General features: G+C 38.9%; 2 protein-coding genes across 4 annotated transcripts in view; one reads left to right on the plus strand and one right to left on the minus strand.

The window, feature by feature from the left end:
* zmiz2 (zinc finger, MIZ-type containing 2) overlaps nt 1-13,488 on the minus strand; it is a 26,689-nt gene extending 13,201 nt beyond the window's left edge. The window contains exons 1-7 of the mRNA XM_010774215.1: nt 13,067-13,488; nt 12,589-12,681; nt 7,813-7,914; nt 5,745-5,862; nt 4,642-4,844; nt 3,583-3,751; nt 2,626-2,829 (exon numbers count right to left, since the gene is read on the minus strand). Coding sequence (XP_010772517.1) covers nt 2,626-2,829; nt 3,583-3,751; nt 4,642-4,844; nt 5,745-5,862; nt 7,813-7,862 — 744 coding nt within the window. The 5' untranslated portion in view covers nt 7,863-7,914; nt 12,589-12,681; nt 13,067-13,488. The remainder of the gene's footprint in view (nt 1-2,625; nt 2,830-3,582; nt 3,752-4,641; nt 4,845-5,744; nt 5,863-7,812; nt 7,915-12,588; nt 12,682-13,066) is intronic.
* Nucleotides 13,489-13,595: 107 nt separating this feature from the next.
* pargl (poly (ADP-ribose) glycohydrolase, like) overlaps nt 13,596-18,218 on the plus strand; it is a 12,762-nt gene continuing 8,139 nt past the window's right edge. Inside the window, exons 1-2 of one of the 3 annotated variants that reach the window (XM_010774168.1) lie at nt 13,596-13,649; nt 15,517-15,642. The gene's annotated coding sequence lies outside the window, so the exon portion shown is untranslated. Of the gene's footprint in view, nt 13,650-15,516; nt 15,643-17,174; nt 17,339-18,218 lie in introns of those variants that run through there. The other 2 variants (XM_010774167.1, XM_010774166.1) reach the window with 2 other exon arrangements.

Here is an 18,218-nt window from a genome sequence, read left to right on the forward strand (position 1 = left end):
CCGGTCATCCGAGCAGCGGGCAGGCGCTGATTGCGCGAGGAGATGGGGGCCGATGCGCGGCTACACGGCGGGTGGAGGGAAAGTGGAGGGGCGGGAGAGTGAGTATGGGACAGCCTAGTGTGTTGGGACGGCGAGGGGTTCCGCTGGCCGGGTTGGAGGTGTCATAATTTCCGTTTTGGGTGGAGACGGATGGCGGTATGTGGCTGTCTGAAGGCGTGAAGCGAGCGTGCTGTAGAGTGTCGTAACATATGGGTGTTACGATGGGGGTGTGTGCGAGTAAAGACGGGTTTTTTATCGCGGTGGTAACGATTTTTTTCGTTTAGTGAGTTGTAGGATAATAGGGTGGATAAGCGGCCTTGCAGAATACATGGTTGAACACAATGAGGTGAGTACAAGGTTTGAGTGAAGTGGCAAACGATTACATTGTCTGGAAACGGTCGTCCGTGTCATTTTGTACGTTGTTTTTAAATGTTATGTAAAAGTAACTCTGTTTACTTAACACACGGCCTGAGGCGTGGCGGAAGTTCCTGCAGGGCAGCAGGCCCGGCTTTTTTTATCCAGGTCGCGTCCTATGTTTTATTAAAACCGCTGCTTAACCCTGCTCTAATTTTATTGTTTATGGACGTGGTGGGTGGTTGGCGCGCTGACGTTGTACTTAGGCTAGGAGCGTGAACGACTCGTGGTGTCAATGGATTTGTGGAGAACAGGTTGGGGTGATGTTGTGGTTGTTGCGAAAGAGCGGCGTGGCGCGCTGGGGGCGGCTTTGTGGAGGTGTTGTGCTTGTGTGTGTGTCTGTAGTGTGTGCGGTGTGTCGTGTGTTGCATCGCCGCGTGTGTGTGGTGTGTGTGTTCGTCATGCTTTGACCGGTACGACAGTCGCGTCGGCGTGTCTCGCCGACTACGGGCTTAAGGATTGTAAGTACTGTTAACGACCTTTTTTTCCATGACGAAAACGAGACGATGACGAGATGGAACCGACGGCAGTAAACAATAACTGTAACGAAATCATCTATGCAATATCGTTGACGAAAAGTGACGAGACGAAAATGTAGTTTGCTAAATAAAAACTATGCCAAAACCTCTCTTTACTTTCGTTGACGAAAAATGAGGAGACGAAATATTATCAAAGATAACGTTACATCTCTGATAGTAAGTTTTTCTTCCAGCAGTTCCATTTCCGGTGCTGCGGCTGGGCAGCAGCTGTGTGTCCGTGCGCGCGGCAGTACATTTGAATTACACCGGGCAGTGTCAGAATATGAACTGTCAGGAAGACTCGGGTCTAACTCATGGTCTAACTAACCTTATTCAACACTCGCGTTAACCGAATACCCCCCCGTCAGCGCGAGTGAGTGATAAATTGTGCACTCGACGGGTAATAATGGATTATGATGGAAATGTTACGATCCTGCCCGTCAAAATGACTGACAACGAAAAAGTCTAAAGCCACCTCTGCTTGGGAGAAATAAACAATGTGATATTTGGGCCCTTTTTCGCTACAATGAGGTGGAGAAAAAAAGCGAATGCATTGTTATATCAGAAGGGAAGCAATGTGGCCATAACACAGCTGGTAAAAACACCACAAACCTAACCAGATACTCTCTGCAAAGCTGCATTCTTAATCATTCAACCTGTGTTTTTCATCAAATAAGGACAAGATATAATCTTATTGTGACAGAAGTTTGACTAAAAGGACAAATGACTGGTTTTGGCTAGAATAGTTTGACTGAAATGTTCTATATAATCCGATGACTAAAAAAGATTCAACAGTTTTCATTGACAAAAAGTAGACTAAAATAATTAGTTTTCTTAGACTAAAATAAGACTAAAATGCTCAGACTTTTAGTCGACTAAAACTTGACTAAATAAAAACAGGATGAAGGTGACTAAATATGACTAAAACTAAAAAAGGAAATTTAACACAGGACTAAAACTAAATTAAAAAAATAGCTGATGAATTTAACACTAATTGTAAGAATGTATTGCTGAAGGAGCAGGTACATATTCAATTCATATATTATATTTATATTATACATCATATATTTTATATATAAAACTTTTTCTTTTGTCCACCGCTTCAAACCATGTAATCATATTTAACACTGTGAAGATGTGCATTTCAAAATACAAATAGCAGTGAAAGACTGGGATTATTAATCAGTTTCTTTCTTTCATGTTTCCATTTTTGTTTTAAAAAAGGAGCCTGCGCACTTTGTCTGGTCAGAAAATTCAATTTCTTTTGGGCATGAAGTTAAAGAATCTACAGTCTAATACTCAAACATATTTAATTTGTAGTTAAAGAAAAACAAAGAAAAAAAAACAAAGTCCTCACATTTAAACTAATGAAGATTCAGCGTTTTCCCCCCAAATAAATTGGTTAATTAATTATTTTGTAGATGTTAAATTAAGATTGCTGTTGATTAATCGACTAATTGTTCAAGCTCTCATCTTATCAACTATTTCCGACATATTCAATGCAACTACTATAAATTGCAGAGTAAACTTGTAGAGCAAAGAAAACTGTAAACAACTTATGAGCAGTGCATTTTGTGTGGGCTTGAAGAATCCTGGCAATAAGTGCCTGGCAAAAATCTAAAAGGGTGTATGCCCCTTCTGCCCCCTCACTGACCTCTGAGTGATACGGGCGTTTGAGCCCCTGCTGGGGCCCGGGATAGCCTCCGTGCTGGGGCATCTTCTGAGCCTGGTGGGGGTGGGTGGGATACAGGCCTGCGGTGGAAGGTGGAGGTCCGGGCCTGGAAGAGACCATCCCTGGAGGACCGCGGGGGCCCGCATGAGACAGGAACTGGGTGCTGTAAGAGGATGCTCCACCCATCTGGGAGGGAAGAGGAAGAACAACAGGGGTGAAAACAAAGCTCAAAGGGTGTTTGACACAGAGCAGAGGGGGTGAGTGTGAACAGAGTGACAGAAGGGGAGAAGTCATTAAAACGCTGTTAGTGTGACTGTAGGAAAAAACAGACCAGAGCCTGGATTTATTTAATTATCAGAATCTCTCCAAAATATCTCACTGAAACTACATCTAGGACGAAAAACAAGCAAAACACTAGCCACATTTTGTATTTCTCCGATAGTTCTGGTTTGAATAATTTCAATACAGAAAGTATGGCAACTTTTAAAACTAAGTCTTGACACTTAGGATCAGCTATGCATCACACTGTGGCTGCCTCCTATTAGCTGGGTAAGTTGTTTTGGTCTTTCTTCATTCAGTTATTAATTTTTTCATGAGGGATAACTTATTTTCAAGAATCTCATGAGCAGTGCACATCTTTGCTTTTAGAGCGGAAAGTTTGCATGACTCTTTGTAGAGAAACACAATTAGTTGCCGATATCATAGGATTTTTAGTCGACTTGAATTTCTTTAATGGAGGCCAGCCCTGAAACTAAGATCTATAACTTAGAATTAAAGTTCATTGCTCCAAATTAAGATACATCTAAGACCAACATTTCACATAAGTTGTGACTGGGGAAGTTTACTGGATCAGAAGGGGATAGTTGTTTAGCCAAAAGAGATGAAATGATTCTGGGCTGGGTTAAAAGCTCCCCGGCTCCAATACAGTCACACATGTACCTGGCCATAGCTCATCTCCTGGTGCTGTTTCTCTTGTATTGCCGCAACAGTTGCCGTAGCAGTGGCAGTTGCTGTGGCTGCGGCGGCGGCAACAGCAGCCGCAGCAGCCTGAGTGAAGTCTGAGGGAGGACGGATGCCCATACCGGCACCTCCACCGTTACCAGAGTAACTGCAGAGAGAGGGGAAGACGGGGAGAGGAGTGGGCGATGAACTAAGTGAATTGAGCGTGTGAGCGTGTGGTTTCGTCATGAGCATGAGTCAGAGCAGTGGGAGAGAGCAGCCACGCTGACATATTTTGATGCAAAATCACGTAGATGTATTTCAAAGCGTAGTGCTACATAACACTGAACATTCATCAAACTAATTTAGTTTTTATAGTTTCATTTCTTGCTGATCACAGCCAGGCATGATAAATAATGTTCTCTACCCAAACTGCTCAATGTAAAAGGACAGTTAACCAGTTAGTAATCAGCTGGTGCACTCCACTCCACATCTAGCAGCGAATATTCGGCGCGCTTCAACATGTGTATTTCGGTTTATTAAAAAGGCATTCATTTTGTTATTCTACAGTATTGTTGTTTTATAGTTATTTGTTAATGTATATAACCCAATTTGTTTTCTTTGAAATTGAAAAGGATATTGCATTGTGTTTGTTACTTTCGTTGCAGTTGTATATACGTCTTAAGTGTAATTTGGCTTCCTATTTTTCCAATTTGAAAAAAATAATAATAATAATGAACGAATAACGAAATTGAAAACCGAATAGTACTCCAACGACCGAATATTCGGATATTCGGGTAGAGCCCTAGATAATTGAAAATGTGATATTGTGACAGCCCTTGTTGCAACACAGCCCATGCCACATGGCTATAATATTTTCTTGATTTCATTAACATATAATTATAAACACAAACATCCATAATCTGGTGAAAGTTAAAATAATAATATAGCCATTAATTAACTTGTTTCTGCCTTTTCAAAATTCTTTGCACAACACAAATGGACATGGGGCATTAAATGAACTGCAGCTGATATTTGGTGAGCAGAAACGCAGCCTACCTTCCTCCGTACCCCGAGGCCGGGTTGTAAGCCGGGTTGGGACGTCCGTACATGATTGGCTGGCCGTATCCTTTGGAGATAGCGTCTCCGTACGAGTGCTGGCCCATGAACTGGGACCCCATGCCGGGACCCATACCAGGACCACCGCCAGGCATCATGTGACCGCCAGAGCTCTCACCCGGACCCATGGGTGAACAGAACACCTAAATGAGAAAAAAGAGAGAAGTGTTATCACAGTAAACAATCATAAGAACCATAACCAAGTCAATCAGAGAGAGGAAGGAACACAAAGGCCACAGTGTACAGTCATATTCACTTCTAAGTATCACAATGATAGTCCCTCTGATATGAGATATGACATCCCTATTTTATGAGGCCATACAATTGAATAATGAAAGTCTTTTAGTTTTTCTCAGCAGTTATGGCGTTTAAAATAAACCCATTAAAAAGACTGACTGATATAGTTCAATCCACCTAAATGATTGACATTTCAAGTGCATTTCAATCTTGCAAAGCTTAATTCAAAGCTGAAAATAATTGTTATATGGTACTTAGTAAAGGGTACATTGAAAAAGTCCTTGAAAGAAAATCTCAATTAAACTCAAATATAGACTTATTTAGGGCTGATAGGTCTTGATTGTAACCTGACATGGTTTCTATTTAGTTTTATTTGTATGAATTCTAAAAAGAAATCCAGTTGCAGAAACATATAACACAAAACAACCGAACAAGTAGCTTAATAAAACAAAACATGGCATAGATAATATTATTAACAATTTACCATTACTGTAAAAGTCTTATACTATGGGACTTGGATTAACATTAAATGTATAAAACAATAGAATTTGGAATGGAAAATATTAAATAAAAATGACCTAGGCAATGTCATCCTTGTTCACCACTTAATAAAGGCACTCTGGTTCTTTTTTAAATGATAGGAGAGAAAATGTTAAAAAAACGTGCCTTCACTGTAGCAGTCTGGTGAATATGGTTCTATTTTTTATACATAAATAATACATGTATTTATTGTATCTTTACAGCACATAAAACAGGAGGAGAAGGGAATAATAAAAGATGTCCCCGGGTGCTGTGACATGTGCTACCTGGCTGTGTGTGGGATTGGTCACGCCCCACACTGTGGTTACTACAGAGAGAGATCCTGGGTGCTGATTGGTTCCTGGTTGCCAGGAGACTGGGTCATTCAGGAAGGGGCCGTCACTGCTGCAGGAGGAGATGAAGCCGAGTTACAGGGATGTTGAGGAAGGTTCAGGAGAGAAATTCATCCATTTATCAATGACTGTACCACAGACTTTCATAATGTCCTCAATACAACTAAAAAGAGTGTGAACCAACTTATTAGGGTCTTTTTTACTGGAGCAGACATACTGTATTGAGTAAGAGGTCATCAATACATCATTAACACCCCGTGAGCTAACGATTAACCTGAGCATGGTTTATTCATCTGACGGTTGTGGTTACCCTGTGCTTCCTCCTTTAAAACCGTTTCCTCAACAGGAAACTACCACAACAGCATTGATGTCATACCAGAAGTTATGGGTTAATACAATTTACATCTTTACCCCAATAAAAAGTATTTTTACAAGTTAATTTACTATCTATTTTCCATAGTTCTTGGGGCAAAGAATCATAAGATCACAAGATTGAAATGAACTACTTTGCTCTTTCCCTTTCCTTTTATCACCAGGCCCATTTCTGAGGCTGTTAGTCGTGTCAATGAGCTGGCAACACATTTGAGCTTTCACGGCTTTCTAGGGGGGGAATAGAGCCTTCAACAGGCTTTGTGGCCGCACTCAATTAAAGGAGCGTTTTGGCTCGAGACCACCTGATCAAGACACTTCCAAAAAGGAAGAACAGAGGACACTCAGCAGCCAGTGTCCTTAACAGTTCTTAATTAAAGATTTGAAGCAGTTTGGTGTCCATTTATTTTGTCTTTTGTGCCTCTACAACAACAGGTTTAGCAGTAGCACATCCCACGGCTGCACTCTTGAATGAACACTATTTTCTGATTCAAAAGATTCTTTTTTCTGTACAGACTATTAATGTGTTCGTCTGTATGGCAGGAGATACAACCTGGCCTACATTCTAGTTGTGTGATAATATTGTGTTTATTTCACCACACAGAATATCACTTTTTTACTGCATTTATCGCCGTTTCATCTTATGGAATATTGGGGACTCTACTCATGGCTCTGAAGATGTTGCTAGTGGTAAAGAACTTGGCTTTTTACATTTGAATCTGGATTGGAAAGGAGTAAACTGCATCAGCAGGCAACTAGCAGGCTATCCAGCTCTTTATTTGCATTTCACATTATTGCGTTAAAAAAGCTGATTTGAAGATGACGTAGAGTGAACGTCAGTGAAGAGCTGAAAACATCAGACGTGTGTCGAGAGGTGACTTCCTCACCACAGAAACGTCATATTTACATCTTGTTTTCGCATGGTTTCCATGGTTTGATCCAAACCTGGGCAGATGTTGTACACAATCAGCTCAAACGTCTGCCTGATCAGTTGTTGTTTGACGTTCAGCATGATGGAGGGGGGGGGTGGGGTGGGGGCGGGTGGGGGGAATCAATGATCTGGCTTATGCAGTCAGATGAAGGTCAGAATGTTGAGTCTGCAGACTTGCAGCCTGATTTCCCTCATGGTTGCTGTCAAAACATCCCTAGTACACTGTCTGAGCTTATTTGAATATTTCTGAAGTAGTATTTTACATGTTGTGGATACTTTTATTCTTCGATGCGACTAAGCTGTGATTTTAAAGTGAACCATGTCTTTCCGACAGCTTCCATGCTGTATTTCACTTCTTATTTCTAAGTACTGATGCCTTTTTTTTTATATTTCTGAGGTTGTTTTGCTGGACAAAATCGACCAGGTGTTCTTTGCTAATGTTCAGAGAGAGCTCCACATCATGGTTGGTCAATTGATCGTTAAAAAGGCCAAATAAAACGTGCAGCGAGTTAACCCAGATGCCAGATCCATGAAAAAAGAACATTCATATTTGTAGAGGATGGAAATGCACATTTAACTGCATTTTCTTTTACAATTGATCCGAAAAATCTAACCAGGTGACCAATACAGGGTGTCACATGGTTCACCTGAGGACACTGAGCTTGATGTCACAACAGTGTGTGTGTGTTTGGGTGTGTGTACCTTTGTGGATTGAGAGGCAGGGAGGGTTTCATGGAGTTGAGGGGGTTCATCGGATGAACGGGGGGATCATTACAGAGCCCCCACAGTCCTCAAGAGGCAGCCCTGAGAGGGAGAGAGACGCACACATAAAAAGACGGTTACTCAGAGCTCATTTGCTGCACAGCAACAATTCATCATCACTATAGCCCACACTGTGCGCACAAAGACACAGCGCCCTCCCACTCACTTTAATCTGTATGTGTGTGGACTGTGCACATCAAAACGTTAGCCTATCACTGGCTGCTGTAGCTCTGATACCTCTCTGAGGAGGGGGGAGGGGTGCTGGAAGCTAAATTTAGCTTGCTGATTTCAAAAGGAATTTAAGAGAACAGAGATGTGAAGAGGCAGACTCTTCTCTCAGCAGCTCACCGACGTACAAATCAGCCGCTAACACACACTTCTGTTGTGTCGCTGTGAGGAATCATCTTGTTCTGCGATTTGCTTCATTTATAAAACACCCTTGCATGTTGATCTGCCACTTTCCCTCCTTCAATACCAGATGTTTTCTCTTTGTTTCTACTCGCCATCTCTGCTCCCGCTAATGATTTTCTTTATCTGACAGTTAACAACGGATATATGAAAATGGTATTTATTTGTTTATTTGGTAGGGACACATTAATGAACACTTACAACAATAAATGTGCGAAGCGTAAATATGCTGGATTTAGCTTTGATCTACTTTCCATCGCTCACATAAAACATTTCATTTCTGCCATTTGGTTTCCTTTTTGCACTTTTGCAGATTTGGGTCAGACACCCCACCCCGCGTCTTGTTTAGAAGGAGGGGAGGTGGGTGCTTGAATCACATGACCGTTATACCTGAATTCCCTCCTATCAAAAGGCATCTTCAGCCTCCAGACAGCACCTTGTAACTTCCATCACAGCTGAGCGTTAACCACACAAAGAGCTTGTAAGATGTCTGTCTCCATCACAGGCAGAACAGGCTGTACCTGCAGTGCAACGACTGAGACACGCTGTTCTCTCACAATCTCCTTGCCTCTTTTGACCTCAACTTCCTGACCTTTTCTATACCCGCAGCTCTTCCTCTTCATCCAACTGCTTTCTTTTCTTGTCCTTCCGCTCTTATGTCGTGTCAGCTACTGCCATCACATTGACAGCCAGAAACACTGGAGGCGCTCAATCAACCCTCAGCTGACCCTCGGATTTCAGCCACTACAAACGCTGTTTTGGCTTGGACTGATTCCAGCTATTTGTGCAGAAGCAGATGGAACGGATAACAGAGAAAGGGTGGTTCAAGTTTAATAACCCACATTTATTTCTAATGTTCCTTTTCAATGAATACTACAATAAAAGCCACAATGAAACAATTGTCTGCAGACTGTGTACCACATGTTCAGAGGATGCAGTCAAAACACTGATTTATGCAGTTTGAATGCGTTTTTCAAATGTCTATTCAATTATTCTGACAATTATTATTATTGGTTCAATGAATTGTGAAGGCATACAATGCTCCTTATGCTTTTTTAGAGTCTAAAGTGAGGTCTAAATGTTGGCTTCTTTTGTTTAATGAAAATGTTTTTGGTATCTGTACTTCAAAGTTCAAACAATATCATGCAGTTATAATCGTCATTAACATAAACATTTGAAACTGTAAAACGGTAATAAAGCAGTCTTTACAGCTTAATATTTGTTACGTTATCATGAGAAACTTAAACTAACATTTAAAACAAAGTTATTAACACGAATGAAAACATACTGGAGTCTCTATGGATTTGTTAAAAGCTACTGATTACATCTGGGGCCAAAAATATATAATCAAATTCGATTAAACCTAATAATCAATTCACGTCTGGAGAAAACTGCTATTAATGTTCAAGTTGCTGCTCGAGGGTAAGACAGGTTGGCAGCCATTCAGGAAAGATGATTAAACACTCCCTCTGCTACTTAATCAAATCAAAAACACAAATACACTTTACATAATTAATGAGTTGACAGTCAGACCACCATGTAAATTAAATCAAGGCTCTTCAGTGGCTCTTCTGTTACGACACCCACTGTGTGCAGTGATGGAATGGAACTCAGTACACTTACTCAAGTACAAGTTGCAGGTAGCTGTAGATAACTTATTTCATGCAACTCTATACTTCTTTTCCACTCTATTTCAAAAGAAACATTTAACATTTTACTCCACTACTTTTTTTTGGATGACCTCAGTCATTCTAAAATAAAGAATCACAACACTGAAGAACAAGTTTAGGATCAAGTTCACATTTAAACTTGATGTATAGTAACATTGATTTTTTTTTAAAAAACGATTTGAATACCTCAAATGTTGTGTATTGTTCGACAAACAGTCCAAAACACAAATTTGTTTCCACACATTATGATATGAAACATACAAAATAAGAAAACCCTTGGACTAAAGATGCTGGGACGGTATAATATTAGACTTCTGTATTCATTGCATTACAAAGATGTTAGATTGTTTCATATTACCCTCAGTAATATAAAGGGGGTGGACAACATCATAGTTACACCTTTCAATATAAAACAACCACAAACTACATGTCCAAATTAATCATACAAATTAATACACTTCAACAGAAACTGAACATCATGACCTTTAGGAAGGGATGAGTTTTTCAGGACTGCTTGAATAGACTGCATTAACATTCGCCAGCTGTATCTGATAAACCAAAAAAACAACAGTTTTTATTACCAAAACATCTATAAAAAAAAAAGGGAGAAGGGGTCGGATTAAATAAGTGTAAACTTCTTCAGACCCCTTTTCAGACGTGTAATTAGCTAAAGCTTTGTTGTTTATTGATATCAGACAATGATACTACAGATTATTCAATTATTAATTAAATATTTCGTTTTGTTATTGCATTCATTTGTATAGTACTGCATCATGTCTGTATCATCTTTTGTTTCATTTGTATTTTCTTTGGTTTTACACGCTCGAAAAAAATAAATAAACTAAACTAACCTACGAGTCGAGTTGCCCATCTAACATTCCTGAAGCGCAAAGTGATATCTGTCCAACAGTAAAAAACCTGAATATTTAAATATCACATGACAACTGAGATACTTAAACTATGAAAGAAAGACTCAGACAATGAAAATATTTCCTGATCACTTTTTCTTTGATCAACCAATTCACTAAATGATGAATTGGTTTATTCTTTTTGCTTTTATTTGCCACTGAATTTCGTGGCAAATAGCTGAGCAGGTACATTGGATTAACTCGGAACGGAAAACATTTGTTTTCTTGTTAATACAATAAGTCACCTTTTGACAACAAGGTACATTCTAACATCTGCTCACAATATTGTCGGGAAATTCAAAGTACTTTTCTGAATAACCAAAGCAGCGTAGGAGGCCACTGCTGCCTGATAACTGGGCTGCCGGCTGAAAACATGCTCAACAATACACAAGCTTAACCTGGTTGATCCTGAGCAGACCTGCCTTTAATACAGCTTAATTAAGAGTCTCATTGGGATATGAGAGATTATCAGTTAATAGTCTTATAAATACAGAGGAGCAGGAAGCACCATGGGAGGAAAATGTCAGCTTGCAACCATCGAAAGATACAAATATTACTCCAAGGAATGAAACATTGTCTCACACTAACAAATGGTATACAAATTGTGAAGAAAGGATGAAATAAAAGGTATCCAGCACATTTCATATGTTGTTTTTGTTGTCGTTTATGTTTAGTGGTGGAATCTAAGTACATTTCTTCAAGTACAGTACTACCAACGGAAATAATGTAGCCTACTCCTTACAGCTTTATTCACGTTGCAGGTGCAGATGACTAATGGTAAATGTATTGCTAAATTATGTAATGCATGATAATGTAAAAAAATTACAGATTAAGATAAAACTTTCTTGATTCTGGGGTAAACTGATAAGCCTCACAGTAACATATAAAGTAATACAAATGATTCCCAGCTTTACCAGGTTCACAATTAAAGTGATATACATGCACGAATAAAACGTAAATTATATATGGTTCCAAAATTGATCATTCTGCATATTAAAGAAATGTTTTACTAGTGGTACTTACTAAAAGTACATTAGATGATTACAGTGTTGTACTTTTAGTTACAGAGTAAGATAACATTGCGGTTTTGGTACTTTAACGATTGGGGTACTTACATCACACAATGTGGTGGCATTATACGAAAAATTATGCTACAGGTGACTGATTAGAGCTAAAATGATCCCGATCTAGGCTTGAAATATACCGAAAAATATAAAATATACAGTGCAAGAAAATTAATCGGAAAGAGTTAACAGTACAATTAAAGCCCTCGCACTTTACTGTGTATCTGTAGAGTTATGTCCTAAAGCAAATCAAAAATCATCAAATCTAAAACATCTGGATGCTTCAAAAAACAACAGCATCGATCTGCTTTGAGTCGTTAAAACACCTTCTTCACCCAAGACTGCTTTTTCACAGAAACAGTGAAGCCTGGCTTCCAGCCAACACAACATGTTATTGTACCCATGATACATTCAGGAAGTCATGTCAAACAGGGGAAGAAAACAGGCACTGGCTACCTAATAAAACACATTGCAATTCAACAACAACCCATGCATATTAAAACAACTGTTGTGTAAACCATTCAGGGTGCACAATCAGCTTGTGCAAAACGGACAGAATTTCATTTTACGATGTGCCAATTTGTATTTTGTTTTAAAAGCATTGGAAAATTATGCAAATTCTCTGTACCTGCAAAATATTATATAAAAACAAAACATGCTGCTTACATTTGCAGCAGTACAAAGCAGAACAAAGCATCTCAGCAGTGTGCATGCTATGGAGGAGTGCAGCCTCTCTCTGTCTCTTCATGTTATCCATCACTGAAAAATGAAAATAGCAGATGTTTCCTTTCACCTACCTGAGCTGATTTGCTTCATAAACGCAGATAATATGCAGCAAGTAAAGCTGGGAGTTAGTAATGATACAAATGTAATATCTAGGTGATATTGCTGTGTTGTAGCCTCAAGTTTGAGTGATCTATCTTGTTAGTGGCAGTGAGTGAAACAGGAGCTGTGGAGGGTCTTTAACACGTTGCTGCTGCGCCGCTGGCACCGTTAGCTCCTGGAGGCTACTTAGCTAAGTATGTGTAACGTTAGCTTGTTCTACGTTACACTGAGCGAGTATCTATCTACAGCGTGTTATAAGCAGTTAACTGCAGAGCAAACAAGGCTATATTGATAATTAGTAACTGTAAACAGAGCTTACCTTTTGCCTGCTCAAGCTGCCAGACGATGAAGTGCCGCTTGATTGTAGACGGTTAGCCACTCGGCTAGCTAGCTAGCTAGTGTCGCAGTCCCGGCTAACAAGACAAGGCTGCTTGATTACCGTGTGGTCGAACATTAATAATATATTTGTATTTTGTTATCACACACCAGCCTCTTGAATAGTAAGTATACTATAAATAACACTTCAAATGTTATTGTGCTACCCTTATTTATTGCTAACTATAAATTATGAACAGTGACTAACTATGAGCTATCCGAGTCAATTAGAATAAGCGTGTTGCAGTCTGTGCTTGGGGCAAGCCATAATAACCTGGCAGCTCAGCAATACCTTCCTCATTGCACAATGACCCTCTATAATATATTCATGAGATCACAAGGGCTAATGTCTCCCACAGAGAAAGGCATTTTCCTGTCCCTCCTCCTACAAGTCAGGCGGCTGGCTGTCTGACTGACTGCAGACCAGAGCAGCAGATCATTTTAGAGAGGAGGGTGGAGGTGGTGGAGGAGGAGGAGGAGGAGGAGGGGGGAGAGCATGGACAATGACGTCACCCGTGCATGATCACGTATGTATGATCCATGCATGCAACATGATCTCTGCTTTCCACTTATGCACCTGCATGCATGTGTCACAATATTGTATCAACACACACACACACACACACACACACACACACACACACACACACACACACACACACACACACACACACACACACACACACACACACTCACACATACACCCTTTGCTCACAATTTCCAATCTACGACTGCAGTCATTTCACAATGTCACAGTAGGATGGAGTGAATGACTCCTCAACAACATATCTTCACACAAAACCTGAGACATCAGTGAGGCGTTGAGCCTCCTTTCACTCTGAGGCAATGCTGCAACAACCTGACCTCCAGGAGGAAATAAAAGAGGGGGGAGATGGGGAGGGTTGAGGAGACAAAGAGGGAGTAAAAAAACAAAGCTGCCTGCACTCACAGATTAAAGAATGTGGTTAATCTCGCTTTTTCCCCCCCGAGGCAAGCGAGGAGAAAAACGGGGACAGGAACAGTGCCATCTTTTCTAAAACTTGATTATTCTCATGGCAGTTCTATAGAGTTCAGGCAGATGGCTCACCATATTGCACACATAACTATAGGTGTTATTTTTGAATATTAATGCATAAAAGTGGTTTAGACAGAAAAGGCATACAGCTGCCACCAGGGGAGACACATTTACTCTGGGCATGTCTCCTTACTTTCAGGCCTTTTTAAGTCATCCTTGTGTTTCTGAAGTGTTATGTGTGCATACCATTGTAGTGACTTCTCTTTGGCATGAGGCAGAACATTCCAGGGAAATGGCTGACCCTGAGTAACACAGTGAGGAAGTGAGGTCCTCCGCCCTTTTATTGCACAAGCTGCTGTTTCCTTACAGACACATGACATTGTGTGTGGGAAAACACAGCCACACATAATATACGCAGCTAGAATAGCAGCATGACTATCATCACAAGAACACATGACAGTGTTTCCCCCTCAGCTATGTCTTAAAAAAAACATACAAAATCTTGATTTTCACCCTGCATTCATCAATGACCTCCCATTTACTCTATGCTGAAACCATAGGCTGAAACGAGAGCATTGAGTATTTGTGTTTTGCTAATGACTGAAACAATCAATCTATCATTGAAAAAGTTGCCAATACATTTTCTGAATAAATCTCGGGCTCAACTCAATTACTGTACTTAAGTGCAAATATGTGACACATTAAAGTGTTACTATTTAAAGTTATTTTTCTACTTCCCTTGAGAAAAATATTATACTATATAGCCTACTGCAATACATGTATCTGTCAGCTATTGTGACTGTACAAATGATCATTTTAAAAACATAATTAATTTATATAGTGCATTTAGATACATTTAACTTAAAAAAAGAGTGTATAGTATTAGAATAAAGTTAAATAAGCCATCAACTACAATTATTAATACATACCGATAAAAAGCAGGAGAGTAATTTTTTTACTTTCATATTTTAGGAACTAATTATTACTCATGTACTTTTAGTTATTTGATATTCTAAAAATAAATGATTTAATGTGAAGTGGAGTACTTTCACAGTGTGTTATTGCTTTAAAAAAGCATCATAAAAATTATATAAATACTTTCTCCACCACAGCCATAACAGATAACTCCTTTTCTCCTGATGTCTCTCTCTCTATATCCAGCTTGGCCATCTGTGTGACCCTCCATTTGTGCGATGTGATGATGCAGTAGTGTATTTTTACTCCAGTCTCACTGGTTGAAAGCAGTTTGACGCAATTAGCATGAACTCCAAATCATCCTTCTGTCCTTCGACCCCTAATTTTCATATTTTTACATGTTACTCCTACGACCATCTGGTGCTACAGAGACTCACTTTTCCTTTCTATTTTCATCTCCACAGAAATGATACAGCCCTGTGAATGACTTGTTGGATTCTCCTCAGCAGAAACTTACTGCATTTTATCCGGAACATCAGGAGCAGCTTGACCAGAGCTGTGCCCCCCTGCTGGTACTGGTATATCCCTGGGTATGCTTCAGCAAGCAATGGGGGGAATTATCTGAATACATTTTTACAGCTATTTTCACTTTTCAGATCAAGTTTTACAGTTAAATATAATAACAATAACAGATTTTTAAACCTGTGTTTTCCCCTTTTTGGCTCATCTCAAAAACGCAATGTCTATCGGAGGCCTATTTTCATGGTCTGGACCCAAAAAGGGAAGAGAATCCAATATTTATCCAAAGTTAGAACTTAGTTTCTTTACTTTTTTTGTTTCCACTTATATACAACCCATCAGATTTATCTGGTGACCAATTGCAGGGGCCCATATTGGGGGCCAACTGGTTTACATGGATGTAATGTGAACTATACTATACACCACTGAGTTGTTTGATCTGTAACACTATATTGCATTTGATAAGCTGAAGTTATATTTTGTTTAAAAGATTAATTGGTTTTAAATAACCAGTAACCACCGTTGTTAAATAAATAAATGTAGTGGAGTAAAAAGCAGAGGTGGGAGAAGTACTTAAAACGTGTACTTAAGTAAAGGTAAAGGTACCAGAGTGTACAGTAGGAATACTCTGTTACAAGTAAAAGTACTGCATTCAAAATGTTACTCAAGTAAAAGTACAAAAGTATTAGAATAAAAATATACTTAAAAGTACCAAAAGTAAAAGTACTCATTATGCAGATTGGCCCATTTAAGAATAATGTATGTTTTGATTATAATTATTGTTGCATTAAAGTGTCATGCAAAGCTGGTAAAGGTGAAGCTAGTTTTAATGACTTTTTATACTACAGGGTAGCTTGTGAATTTACTCCAGGTATAAATAAAGTCTTGTTTAAGTGTTGATTATTACATTATAAATCAAAATCTGCAAAGTAACTAAAGGTATTAAATAAATGTAGTGGATTAAAAGTACACGATTTACCTCAAATATGGAATGGAATGGAAGTACAAAGTAGCATGAAATGGAAAGTATATCAAAGTATTTATATAAAATACTTTAGTAAATCTACTTAGTTATTTTCCACCTCTGGTAAAAAGCATGATTTACTGTTTTAATTTTTAAAATGTAATGTATGAAGTATTATTGTTATTATTATTATTATTATTATTATTATTATTATTATTATCTTGCATGAGTTTGACATTCAAATGATAGAAATAACACAATTATTTTTGAAGTGGTTTTGTGGGAATCCTGCAACAACAACAAAATCACAGCTGGTCTGCTGCTGCCACCTTGTGTTTAAAATCTCAACTTCACTTCCTGTAATACTGTTTTCGTACCAGGCTGGTAAAAACTGTAGTTTATAACAAATACAAATAAAACATAAATAAAATAAAAGGTTAGTATACATAATAGTAAAAATAATTACCATCAAATCTAATGTCCCTATTCTCCGCAATAAGATTATAGTTCATGCTGGATTAATCTCAATTTTAGTTAAAACGAATGTTCTGTTGCAGAAGGTTTTAACATATTATAGTGGAAAGCTGCAATACCACAGAACCGTTTCGTGGATAATGTATAACTCACAGTTTCATTGCAGAAGAAGCACTGGCCCTTTAGTTCACTTTCGTTTTCGCTGCAAAGTGAAAGTAAAATTTAGCCTGTGTTTGAGGAGTCTTAACTGCGTTTTCATCGATGAATGCAGTTGTTGAAGAGAATTAAGTGAAATCTGAACACATTATACTCGCTGTCTTTTGTGAAAGGTGAGTATTTTTGAACAATTGTGCTTTGTTGTGTAGCTACTGTAGCTCCTGCGTGACAATGACAGACACAATGTCGCACTCGTTAATACAGTATATTTCATTTTTTGCCTTTCTGCTCTTAAAACGTAAGATTTGTGTGTGGGACAAACTAGCAGTGGTGGAAGAATTACTCAGATCACTCATTACCTTAAGTGAAAGTCGAAATGACACATTGTGAAAATACTCCGCTTTTTTCCCTTTTTCTTTCCCTAAGTTAAACTACAAACGTATCGTACGTTAAATATCAATTATTATTCTGGACTAACTACAGGGACGTGCACAGACATTTGGAGGGGCTATTGCTCTAAACTAGAGAAAGGGACTCCCCCCACCCCCTCGAAAACATAAGAACTTTTTATAAAAAAATGAAAACCAGGGACCTTTTTTTGTTTTGCGGTCCATATCTCATTAACATATCCAATGTTGGTAACTATTAAAGACAAAATGCGGACAATTCTGTTTTAATGTAGTTTGACCATTGTAACGGCTGTGTCTTAAATAAACTCACTAATTGGTTAAACCAGTTCAATACACATTATTCTTATTCTTATCATTCTTTATGAGCGCAGTAATGGTAAGGTATCTAATTACTTATTTATTTAGTATTCCATAACTTAATAACAGAGATGGTCAAACTTAAGTTGAGACATGGCAGAAATCCTACAATGAAGCGGGACAGTGTTCTCCCATATGTGAGAGAGGGCGATCAAGAAAAGAGAGAGAGCGGTGAGGGAGTTTATTGAGCAGATGAAAAGACACAGAAAGACAGAAGCACAATAACAAGTATATTTAGGTGTTTAAATAACCGACAGTGTCAAGAGCAAGTAAAGTCCCTGCCATG

The sequence above is a fragment of the Notothenia coriiceps genome, unplaced genomic scaffold, assembly GCF_000735185.1.
Source record: "Notothenia coriiceps isolate Sejong01 unplaced genomic scaffold, NC01 NC01_scaffold00013592, whole genome shotgun sequence".
Taxonomy (NCBI): Eukaryota; Metazoa; Chordata; class Actinopteri; order Perciformes; family Nototheniidae; genus Notothenia; species Notothenia coriiceps.